This window comes from Curcuma longa, chromosome 21, assembly GCF_044706935.1.
Source record: "Curcuma longa cultivar G26 ecotype Majalengka, Jawa Barat chromosome 21, ITB_CL_G26_1.1, whole genome shotgun sequence".
Lineage (NCBI taxonomy): Eukaryota > Viridiplantae > Streptophyta > Magnoliopsida > Zingiberales > Zingiberaceae > Curcuma > Curcuma longa.
In genome coordinates this window covers 1,228,241-1,240,386 of record NC_133881.1, presented here as the reverse complement: position 1 = coordinate 1,240,386, position 12,146 = coordinate 1,228,241, and the positions used below count along the sequence as shown (strand labels likewise).

Below are 12,146 nucleotides of genomic sequence, written 5' to 3'. Positions count from 1 at the left end.
TAAGCAAAGCATTGAAACTGACTAGGATGACTCGTAACCACCCACCCAACGTCTCTCGGGTATTGTTAAGTTGGTTACAACGGAACAGACTTATTAAAGTGGACAAAAGTTGAATTTCGACGAAGTTGAGACAATACCCTCTTCCGTCGTGGCCAACTGTAGTTTCTTAATTTACCTCTTTGTAGATGATCGTGAAATCAATCGTGTGGGACCGCTGGGATGGCGATTCCGTAACCATCCACCCAACGAATGACTCGATTGTGACTTAACATGCTTCCTCGTCTTAGGACTTTTATGTGGCAGAATTCAGCCCCACGTCCAGCCTTACACCTTTGATAGGCGTCGCATGCACCAGCAAATTAAGCCTTTTGTTTGTATTCAACGCCTTTTTCTTTTCCAGAAATATTCTGTAATAATCCAAACAGATTTCAAACACATCGTTCTGTTCTTGTTTCCTGATTCACTTACTCTCTGTTCTACACAATTATACTCTAAGCCACTGCATTGGAAGCCATTAGGCAGTGGAAAACTACACAAACGAGCAGGTAATGTCTCATTGTTTCTTCTAGTTTGTGTAATTTATTCGTCTGTTTCATTGCTGTCTTCCAAGACTGAGGAATTTCTGCATTCAATTCTGCAGATTAACAAACTAAAATTTGAGATGGAAAAGAGAGACGCTGAAAGTGAAATTGACCAATTGTTATCCCAACTTCATCTCGCTGTTTCAGATATCCACGCTCTGCAAAACGAGATTAAGCTTGCTAGATCGACGGGCAGGAACTCGCACAGCAGCTGCTCGATAAAACGCAGCGTCGAAAGGTCTCCTTCAGTGCAAGCGGCCGAAGCAGAACTGGAGACGGCGAAGAAAGAGTTGCTAAGCCTCAAAGAAGAAGGTTTTAAGCTCATGGACGAGATGGATGCTATAAGGGAAGAAATGCAGAAGATTTATAGGGAGAAGGAGCGATCAAGCATCATCAAACAGAGACTAGAATCCACACTCGAGCACCTGAAGTATGAGCTCCACAGTTCGGAGTCCAAATTGGAGGTTGCCTCCGTTGCTGAGAAGCGGGCTTCAGATTTAGTCTTCGATCTCTCAGCGGCTCTGCGACAACTGCAGGCAGATAGAGATGCAGCCAGAAGAGACGCGGAGTTGACACATGAAGCCATCAAAGCTTTGAGACTGGAAGTGAAGAAGGCAGAATCTAGTGTTTTACACATGGAAAACGGACTTCAAGCAGCAATGGAAGAGATGGAAGAAGCAATAACATTTGAGGCAGTTGCAGAGCAGACGCTGAGGGCAATTACTGATAGAACCAGTAGTGACAGAGCAAACGCCATATCTAAACTTGAGTACCATTTGATCAAGCAAGCTAAGGCAGCGCAGGAGATTGCTGGCAAAAAAGTAGCAGAAGCTCAATCGTGGGTAGAAGCATTGGCAAACGGTAAAGATAGAGATAAAAAAACTTGCAGAAAAAGGCTTTCAACCAGTTCCAACAAAGTACATGTGCCTAAAAAGGCAGTCAAAACTAAGCTCAGTGCTCATGAAGGAGATAAGAAAAGGAGATCTTTGGACTTGAAGCTTGCTCCTGCTGTCAAAAGGAGATCTTTTGCTGTAAGTCGAGTGCCTGATCAATCCAGGAGATCGAAGAGTAGTACGTCAGGAAGCTCATCGAGAAGGCAGCCGAGTGTAGTCTCATCGGACACATGCTTGGCTGCCAGTAGAAAGACGATCATCCTCAAGCTAATTAATCTTCTCGGTGGCAGTGGTTTAGCAAAGCAAGGCTGAGAGTTATTGAATCTTCGATGTTACTGGTTCCACCTCTGCAACAATAGTTATATTTCCTTTGAAGTACTGCTGTTGCAAATACATTTCATAAATATTCTCCCTTAATTTGTTACCTTTTTTTACTCGTCCAAAATAAATAGTGCTGCTAATTTTCAGGAGCTGGACCTTCCAGCTCCACAGATAGCATACTGAGCACGGCGTCAACCTGCTCTCTGTTCGCCAAACGCCCATGTCAGATCGGCACAACCTGACTCAAATTAAATCACGATGTCAAGGGTTAGTATGTCTAGGTAAAAAAAAAAAGTTAAAAGATCTCGTCCAATTAATAGCGACGTGATAGAAGTAAAATCTAATCTCGTGATTGACTGACTTAGATCGATTCTCAATCCCAAGCTAATTCGGTTCATCACCAAACTCGGCTAAAGACCTTGCTTCTAAGTCCGAGCTCTCCTCCATGCTCGAACTCTCTTTTCAATGACCGTCCGAGCTCTCTTTCTAGTCCCGTGGCTGATCTCCAATTCGATCCCCTGGTCAATCAACTCTGCGGCAGGGGCGGCTTAAGCCTCCGAGAGGCCCTAGGCAAAATTTCTTTAAAATAATAATTATTATTTTAAAAAAATTCATTTTTTTTCAGATTTGAGACCTATAATGATGGGTTTAAAATTTTTTTAAAATAAATTAAAATATTAATTTTAAAAATAATTTTTTATATAAAATTAAAATTTTTAACTTTTTGAGATGTAAAATTATTAATTAAATTTTTATATTCATTTCATTTATAATTTCTTTAGTAGAAATCATAGCAAATATGAATCCATTTTCTCTATACTCATTTAAAAAAGAAATAAAATCTTTTAATTGATCTAATTAAAATAGTAATATTCATATATTCATATTGTAAAAATTTACTAACAGTATTAACTACAAATAAGATTACAAGTTTACAATAGGAATCATTGATAAGAAAATAAGAAATTAATAGAAACATAAAAAAAAAATTGATAGGGAAATAAGGAAGACAATACCTTTAGATTTTAAGATCATAGAAAAATATGTAACAAAAGATCTTAATTTTGATCGTTCCTCTCCTTACACCCTTTATGATGATTTCGAAAATGTCTTGAGGAGAGAAAATAAACTATCAAATAAGTAAAATATTTGAAGTTGAGCAAAATAGATTATTAGATTAATAAGGAATGAAGGAGAGGAATATAAAGAAACTAGTAAAATTAAAGTTTTAAGAATTGAAAAATATTAAATATATTGAAATCATGTCAAAATTTTTAGGAAATCCAATGACCATGTTAAATCTCTACAAAATCTAATAATCATATCAAATCTTTTCAAAATCTAATAAAGATATTTTAAAAATTTCTTATTATCTCAATAAATAAATAAATATATATATATATAATTAATATTTTAAAAAAAAAGGGCCCCAAAAGGGCCCCAATTTTGTGGGGGCCCTAGGCATAGGCCTTAGTGGCCTATGCCTAAAGCCGGCACTGCTCTGCGGCCCACTTAGTCCCCACTTGGTGCTCCACTAGCTTTGCTCCCTAATAAATTCATGATTTCCTAGCTAGAGTCGAATTCATCTGTCAACTCAGCTTCTCCGAGTCCACGCTTTTGTCTAGACCACCGCCAAAAGGATACGTGCAATGATATAATATTTGATGGTAGCTCACATATCTCATCAATGTAACATGATTAATGCAATATGGTCCTGGCCGATATCGAGTATATTTGATAAGACCCTTAACAACCGTGGCGATGAGATATTTTCTTTATTGGTGATGGGACATCTCTGTTAATGACTTCATATAATGATTTCGCTTCTCGCGGGCGTAGGCACACATGTGCGGATACATAATCAATATCGTCCTTTTCTAACATTGCTGGTTCTTCTTCTCCATCTCCGATTTGCGTCCTAATTTGAAGGTCGAAGCGATTAAGCCATGACACTCATTGACCTCCGTTCTCCCCTTCTTTTTTTTACAATATGATAAGAGTTTCACCATCATTCGATGACTCATCCGTAGGTATCTTGGGAACGTGATTTGTCAATGAGTTAGGTATATAGTGGCATCATCATCCGATGAATCCGTAGATAATAACACACGATGAATACTGTTTTATTTCCGCTCAGATTGATTAGAAATGTCAATGAGCTAGGTACATGCTGGCATAGTTTGGGCTCCCAATGCTCATCCAACGATCATCTCGCGCATTACCAAAATCAAATTAATCGTACCAAGTACTAGCCAGCTCGAGCAATGTACAAGTGTAGTCGAGTCAAGTATTCAAGTTCAAGCCAACATGACTATTTTTTTAATATTTAAACTTTTTATTTTTTAAAAAAATACAAAAAAATAATAAAACTCGCAGGAATTCGAAAGACGATTCTATTATCTTTTATTTGTAAATCAAATCGTAGGAGTTACAGGAGTCGCCTTCATTTTTTCCTCTGCCAACTGCCATGGCACCACGCACGCATCTCTAGCTAGTCACCATTACGAGAGCACGCATTAATGGTGCTTTGACCGTCTCAGCGTTGGCACTTGTCTTGCCCTCCCCTTCCCTTGCAGCCGCACACCGGAGCTCCATCTCCACCGCCCCCTGCTGAAAGTGGCATTCGGCAAGCAAGCGAATAAAAGGATGGACCAGTGACTGAGTCATTCGGTATGTGTCACACCTGTTGATCGACACACTAGTCTTTATCCAATTACTCCTTATCCCTTTGCTTTTAGTTATCGGCGACGCAGCGGCGCACTAGATCCGGCGGACGGAGACATAATTGCCACCGTTGCAGCAGTCGTCTACCCTCTCGTTCAAGGCAATGAAGGGCACAGGTGGCTGGCTCCTTTCCGCAAATCCTTCATCCCTAACCCCCGATTTGACTCCGTTGAAGCCGGGCAACTCCTCCCCTGCCTAGTCTGCCCTTTCCGATCATGGAATCGGCCCCGGCGGGCGTCTCCGGACGCGGGTACTCAGATTCCGTCGACTCCTCGCCTCGCGCCTCCTCTTCGCGCCTCCGCGTCATGTGCAGCTACGGCGGCCGCATCCTCCCCCGCCCCACCGACAAGTCTCTCTGTTACCTAGGCGGCCAGACGCGCATGGTCGTCGTCGACCGTCACGCCAGTCTCGCGGACCTGTCGGCCAGACTCTCACGCGACCTACTGGGCGGCGCCCCTTTCACCCTCAAGTACCAGCTTCCGAACGAAGACCTCGATTCCCTCGTCTCTGTCGCCACTGACGAGGACCTCGAGAACATGATTGACGAGCTCGATCGCATCGCTGGCGCCCCGGCCTCTTCTGGAAACGGCAGCGGCTCGAGGCGCTCCGCCTGCCTTCGTCTTTTTCTCTTCCCCGCGAAGTTGGATTCGACGCCTGCTTTCGCCATTGGGTCGCCGATCGACGAGTCCAAGTCGGGGACTTTGTTCGTTGATGCTCTCGATTGCGCGATTAGCGGCGTGGGCGTCGAGGAAATCACTCGAGGTTCAACCGACTCCGCCTCTATCAACTGTCTTCTTGGCCTTGATGATGGTTCCTCCATCCACTCGCGCGGTGTCGGTGGACAATCGGAACCCGACCGGCCCATCCTCCCTCGCCCCGATTTCTCCAGTAGGCTCGGATGCCATGGCCAGGAAGTCCATTCCGTCCCTGGTTCGCCAGTGCATGATAAAGCTTCTTCCTTCGGATCTACCTCGTCTACTCCCCTCTCCAATCTTCCACCCATCCCCGTCTCTACCATCGATCGGACTACTGAGCACCAAGATGATCAGTTCTCCCACACGAACCGATCACTGGACTACGCCTCCAAGCAAAGGGTCGAAGAGGGTTTCAAAGACGCAGACCATGCTGCTCATCCCCGCCACCCTCCGCCCCTCCCTCTCCCGATCGTCTCTGCTTCTTCTCCCGTGATCTCCCCAACTGAAAACCCGAATAGAGACATCTCCGATGACGATAAGACTGATCGCGGAGGCTTGAGGAAGCCGTCAGAGCGGCTAATTCCCCCACAAAACGATAACATCCCCCATGATCCAGATTCAAGGTATCATCTTTCTTGTTCACTTACATGTTATACAGCACCAAAAGTTTGTGAAATCTTACTTTGATGTCTATGTCGTCAGGTCCATGAACTCAAATCCAGTGAATACCAGCTATTTTATGTCGTCGCCAGTCACGGAATTACCAGCTTATATAATGCCTCGAATGCACTCGGAGCAATTACAGAGACAACACCCCCATCTCCATCTCCAGCAACAGCAACCACAGTTTATGCCAGCGAATTCTCATTACATACATCAAACAGCAACTGGAGCAGTTCTCTCGATGCCCTCCTACTACCCAATTGCCGGTCATCCAATGCAGCAAACGCCACAAGTTCGTTCACTCGATCCCCAGATTCCGGTGTTCTACATGCCTGTTCACGATCCTACTACACCTTACAATTCGGCAGGAGCTCCGCCCAATTTAACAGATGCCACAGCGCCAGCTCGAGGAATTCCGACGAAGCCCGCTGTTCCGGCAAGTGCCTATGGAACAGCACCGATTGCCCCGTCTGCACTGCAACCACAGTTGGTACATGTTGCAGCCAATCAATCCCACCCTTATGCAGGAACAGGGTATCATGTCGTGCAGCACCCTCACCTATCTCAGCCCCCTTCGACAATGGCTAATTATAGCTATGAAATGCCTGCTGCCACCGGCCATCCACAGATGGTCTACTCTCAAGCAGCTTCCCAACCGGCGTTGCCCCGGCAGTATCCGACAGCCAGCTCCGCAGCTGTGATTCATAGGGGGAGAGCAGCTCCCGGAGATTCGTACCCGTCAAAATATAACGAGTAGGCTGATGTTCGGCTTGTTTGCATTGCTCTTTGTATATTGCCTCAATTGTGATAGGATTAAGGCAGCTACCGGTCAGCTTGTGGAGGTAGTCGATACGGTTTCAAGATTCATGCTCAAGTCCTGGGACTTTTATTATCTAGTTTATTAATCTGGTTGTGTATGTAAATTCCTTCAAAAATCGTATTTGCATTAGCATGAAATAGACTTCAGGAAATCAAGAAATCTAATGATAATGAGAGAGGGAAGACCGAATGAGAGATCAGTCAATCTCCTGGAGGGAAGCAACTCCGCCAGCGGCGACCTCAGCGGCCGTGAACTTGCCCTTGGCCTTGTCGGCAGCCCGGCCACGAGCCTTGCGGTCCTTGTCCTTGTCGAGCTTGAGTTTGGTGACGACTACCTTAGAGGGGTTGATGCCAACGTTGACGGTAGAACCGTTAACCTTCTCCCGGGTGATGCGCTCGACGTGGATGACCCACTTCCGACGGTAGACCTGCACGATCTTGCCCTCTCGGCCCTTGTAGGTGCCGCGCACCACCTTCACCTCGTCGTCCTTCCGCACCGGGACTGACCGCACGCTGTGCTTGCTCCTCAGATCGGTCGACAGCGGCGCGCTCATAAGCACCCGCCGGACGCTTGACGGGGCCGTGAAATGCGCTTTCCGGCACTTCCGACGGGAGCTCGAAACTCTGGGATTATACTTCATGAAGATCGAAGGAGGCGGAAGGAAATCAGGAGGGTGGAGGAAGAAGCAGCGGCTCGCCTCAAGAAGGCCTCTAGCATATTCCTGGATCTAGGGCTCCTGTATAAATGGAATGACAATTTTACCCTCGCCCCCTCTTCGAATTTAAAAGTTTGGGCGTGAGTCAAGTCCGACTTGGCGAGCTAATAACCTATTTGGCTATTTCGCCCCCCGCTTCCTATTTTTTTCATCTGCTTGTTCGCGAAGTCATCGAAGGATTTTAGGGGATCGACCAATCTCAACCTCGGCCGTAATCCCTCGATTTCGTCCCGCAGATCTATGTTTCTTCTGTATTCCCATCCCGAATCGTTTCTCGTCGTTTGCGATTGCCGGAATTGATCGAGATCTGCTGTCCAATTCTAGGGTTATTTGGATTCCTTTTCCTCCCCAGTTTTTGATTGGGCTTTCGACTGCGATGTATAGCAATTTCAAGGAGCAGGCGATCGAGTACGTGAAGCAAGCAGTTCAGGAGGATAATGCCGGGAACTACGTGAAGGCCTTCCCCCTCTACATGAACGCCCTTGAGTACTTCCGCACCCACCTCAAGTACGAAAAGAACCCTAAGATCAAGGAGGCCATCACCCAGAAGTTCACGGAGTACCTGCGCCGCGCGGAGGAGATCCGCGCCGTGCTTGATGATGGCGGTGGCTCAGGTCCCGCCGCCAACGGGGACGCTGCCGTGGCCACGAGGCCCAAGGCCAAGCCCAAGGATGGCGAAGGTGGTGGCGAGGATCCTGATCAGGCGAAGCTAAGGGCGGGGCTCACCTCTGCAATCATAACGGAGAAGCCCAATGTGAAGTGGAACGATGTGGCGGGGCTCGAGAGTGCCAAGCAGGCCTTGCAGGAAGCCGTGATCCTACCTGTCAAATTCCCTCAATTCTTCACTGGTTTGTTTCTTTCACAAACCAATTGACTGTCTTGCACCAATTGCTATTCTTCCTTGCATGCGGCACCAATTGACTGTCTTTATTGCAAATTTATGTTTTTTTTTCAGAAAAAATTTAAAATATTTTCTTTCTGCTCACCTTTTCTGGCTCTTCCTTATAGTGCTGTCTAGTTGGATTAAGGATTACATATGGTTATTGAAACAGAAATATTCAATTTGAAGCACAAGTGGTCATTTTGGTATTCTGTTCTAAGCTAGTAGAAATCATCTAGCTTATTTAATTGTACATCTATTCATTAATCACTCTTTGATATTGATAGGTAAGCGAAGGCCATGGAGGGCATTTCTTTTATATGGTCCACCTGGAACTGGAAAGTCATATTTGGCTAAGGCTGTTGCTACAGAGGCTGAATCAACCTTCTTCAGGTTAGCATTCTAACCACAAAATTGTTCAATTGAACTGGTGGAATCAGGGACTAGAATCTTTTGTACCTTTTATTGTTTAGTCTATGTTATGCTAACTAAGATTTTTGTTGTATCTGCCATTTTCTTTCCTTGTTCATTGTACATTCTTTGCCCTTTCTTTAAAGGTTTAGAGTGATATCTCTTATTGCAAATATATTCTATGGTATGTACCTTTTGGATTGATCAACTTAAGTACCTAGAAGTCATGCCAGGGATATTTGTTTTTCCACTTTGAAAAATGTGCTTGTTTGGGTATTATTGATTTATTTCATAATATTGACACTGGGTTGTGGTGGTTATTGCTTAGCTGTTGGGTAAGTGGGGTCCTTTCAGTATTTTGCCAGTCAAGGCTTTAACAGTTTGTGATATAGTGTGATTTTGTTTCCCATTTTCTGTAAATGTTGTACACCTGGTTTGTTGGTAAATTGTAGTGGTATCTAGCATGATAGGTCACCGCCCTAGATCTCTCAAACACATAAATAAGCTCATCTAGCTCTATATGGTAATGAAAACCATGTCTGCTTGCATTTTGAGATGAATTAAAGAAGCACAAAAAACATTTGGTGTCCTGATGTCGGTCTACCTGAGGGCTTGATTATGAGTGATGAAAGAAAGTTGGGAAGAAAGATATTGAGAGAATATAGAGAATAGGCAGGGTAAAAGCCTCAAAAGTTGTTTACTTGAGATAGAAGACAAAGAAGAAAGAAAGTTGAAAATCATCAAAAGACTATTTTCTTTTTTCCCAATCTCCTTCTTCCCCAACCTTTTCCTGGAAGCTGGCAAACTGTTCAGTGTGGCTGCAGAAGGAGCAGAGTGCTCTGCTTTTAGGCTGCATTTGGTTTGAGAGACACAAGAGACAGTGACAGAAATACAAAAATACAGAAGACAGTAGAGACAGTGACAGAATATTAATTGTATCTGTCTCCTGTTTGGTAACACAAAATACAAAAACATAATCACAGACTTAAAAAGACTAAATTACCCTTCTGTTACGGACAAAAATATACCTATTCTCTCCTTCGTCTATTCTTCCTCCGCACAGCTTTCTTCCGTCCGCACAGAGTCGCCTTGATTCGATCGCCTCCTTCGCACCGCCCCCGGCCCCCTTTCGATCGTGACCTCTGCACTGCCTTCTAGGTTGGATCGCGACCTCAAGCACCGCCCCCGACCGCTGTCGCCGCTGTGGGAAGCGACAAGGCGTCGCCCTTAGCCGTCGATCGTCGTTGCCTGTCAACCGCCACCGCACACTCTTTGCCCTTGCTAGTCCAGCCGGCGCCGCCCGCCTCTTGCCTTCCCGAGATCTGATCTGTTCGGTGTGAGGCCGTGAGGCGGAAAGGGACCAGACCAGCGAACGGAGGAAGATGCTGAAGCTGCGAACGGAGGGTGGGAAGGTGCGGCGCGTGAAAGACAGCTGCGAACGGTGGAAGGAGGCTGCGAACGCCGGCGCGTCAGGTGGAGGCTTGAGGAAGGCGGAGGGTGCGGTGCCGCTCGCGGAGGGTGCGAAGGTGCGCCGCGTGAGGAATGAAGCGGCAGCCGAGGGTTTTGTGGGTAAAACCGGAATTTTCCTTCTTCTGTCTCCGCGTTAATGCGCTGTCTCCGTTTTTCGCGTGGACAAAAAAATTACTGGATTGGCGACAGAGACAGAGACACAAATCGATTTTTTGTATCTGTCTCCTAAAAACAAACGGGGACAGAGACAAAAAAACCAAACTGTCTCTGTATTTACGTCGCTGTCTCCGTTTCCAAACGCAGCCTTAGAGCAACCGCAGACTGTTCTGCACAAGAATGACAACAGACTTGCATACTGATGGGGTGATAAGATCCATGTTGCTAATCCTGAATAGTTAAGTTTAACATTGGTCGATGATGATGATGAATAAAATTCATGTTGGTCTACTTTATATGATCACCCAAAGTTCCTGTACCTATGCTACCTATTTTGTGTTCTAATGATAAAATAGAGGCTAAGCTCTTTGTATTAGTCATTTAGCTCTTTGTTTAATGGTTTTTGTGAAAAGTAGAAGTTGAATAATTTACTCGTTGGCAGAAGAATTTTCCTAGAACTACATATGCATTGTTTGACAGTTGTGTAGAGGTATATTAGTTATACTTTTGTTAGAGCCTCATTGAGTCTACATTAGTTGTAGTTGTACTTTTAGCCACTTGGTTTGGAAAATCCCATAATTTATTTCTTCTATAGAACTGTTTGTATGTTGCTTACTGTTGTATGTACCTGCTCTCTCTATTTCTTTCATTAGTTGGTTGAAGGATACAAGTATCTGAATAATATTAGTGTTTCTAAATTTAATGAAATTGTTGCAGTATATCTTCATCTGACCTAGTATCAAAGTGGATGGGTGAAAGTGAAAAGCTGGTTTCCAACCTTTTCCAAATGGCTCGTGAAAATGCACCTTCCATAATCTTTATTGATGAAATTGATTCTTTGTGTGGCCAACGTGGAGAGGGCAATGAAAGTGAAGCTTCTAGGAGGATCAAAACAGAACTTCTTGTGCAAATGCAGGTGAATTTCTACATGTGCTGTACGAAATTTGTTTGAACCTTTACTCAGTATCATTTTAAATCCATGTAGCTGACAACAGATAGTTAGGGTCATTGTATTGGTCTTATGTGGTGCACTAGATTGTTTTTTTTTGCCTTTATTCTTATGGATACAAATGAGATTGGTGTTTTTTTTTTATGTTGGCTTGAAATGATGTTTTCCAATTATGGTTGTACTGATACTTTGACTTATTGTTATGGTTGTGGATCACATTTGTGTTTCTTTTTTGCATATGGAGTTTTGTCTTTTTTTTTGCTATATATAATCGTACTGTAGAATGTATATTGAGTTGGATTGTTGGGGTTGCCTGGTGGTTCAGGTGGTTTATAATTATTATTTTTCTTCATTTGTTTGCAATTATAGATGTTTGTAATGGTTCATGTTTAACAGCAGTATCTTGTTAAGATTCATACAATATGTTAACTCTGATAGGTAACTTTGTTGATACCTGGTAGTTTTGTTGCCATTTTCTTGGCTGGTTTCTAATGGCAATATTCTTAGTAGTAAACTGTAGTTCCATAAAGGTAGATTTTTTTGTGCATTAGAGCACCATCTGAAGCTGAAAATTATAGCTTCTTGTATAACTGATCATTGCTTTTGCATTGAATATTTGAATTCCGTAGGGTGTGGGAAACAATGACCAGAAAGTTCTTGTTCTTGCTGCCACTAATACTCCTTACGCTTTGGATCAGGTTGTTAGCTTAGTAATATCCTAATTTTTTGTTGGTGCTATTGTCCTTTTGAAGATACTAAACCCTATCACATCTATTATTTATAATTGCAAGCACAGGCAATCCGTAGACGTTTTGATAAGAGAATTTATATTCCGCTTCCTGATCTTAAAGCCAGACAACACATGTTG

The 12,146-nt window shown here is 43.9% G+C and overlaps 4 protein-coding genes across 4 annotated transcripts in view; 3 read left to right on the top strand and 1 right to left on the bottom strand.

Annotated features, from left to right (window-relative positions):
• The first annotated feature begins 26 nt into the window (after positions 1-26).
• On the top strand, positions 27-1,805 carry LOC141814455 (uncharacterized). The gene is made up of 3 exons (XM_074702413.1): positions 27-59; positions 519-545; positions 641-1,805. Exons 1-3 carry the CDS (start codon positions 27-29, stop codon positions 1,784-1,786), a joined length of 1,206 nt encoding a protein of 401 aa, XP_074558514.1. The 3' UTR covers positions 1,787-1,805.
• A 2,676-nt stretch (positions 1,806-4,481) lies between these two features.
• LOC141815351 (uncharacterized) lies at positions 4,482-6,648 on the top strand. Its single transcript, XM_074703294.1, has 2 exons — positions 4,482-5,837; positions 5,917-6,648. The coding sequence occupies exons 1-2, from the start codon at positions 4,735-4,737 to the stop codon at positions 6,632-6,634; spliced, it is 1,821 nt and encodes a 606-aa protein (XP_074559395.1). The 5' UTR covers positions 4,482-4,734; the 3' UTR covers positions 6,635-6,648.
• A 231-nt stretch (positions 6,649-6,879) lies between these two features.
• On the bottom strand, positions 6,880-7,377 carry LOC141815352 (large ribosomal subunit protein uL24z-like). Its single transcript, XM_074703295.1, has one exon. The coding sequence runs from the start codon at positions 7,335-7,337 to the stop codon at positions 6,894-6,896; it is 444 nt and encodes a 147-aa protein (XP_074559396.1). The 5' UTR covers positions 7,338-7,377; the 3' UTR covers positions 6,880-6,893.
• A 148-nt stretch (positions 7,378-7,525) lies between these two features.
• Positions 7,526-12,146, top strand: part of LOC141814454 (protein SUPPRESSOR OF K(+) TRANSPORT GROWTH DEFECT 1-like) — a 5,344-nt gene continuing 723 nt past the window's right edge. Inside the window, exons 1-5 of the mRNA XM_074702412.1 lie at positions 7,526-8,260; positions 8,580-8,685; positions 11,047-11,245; positions 11,908-11,976; positions 12,075-12,142. Of these exons, the coding sequence (XP_074558513.1) occupies positions 7,789-8,260; positions 8,580-8,685; positions 11,047-11,245; positions 11,908-11,976; positions 12,075-12,142 (914 nt within the window). The 5' untranslated portion in view covers positions 7,526-7,788. The remainder of the gene's footprint in view (positions 8,261-8,579; positions 8,686-11,046; positions 11,246-11,907; positions 11,977-12,074; positions 12,143-12,146) is intronic.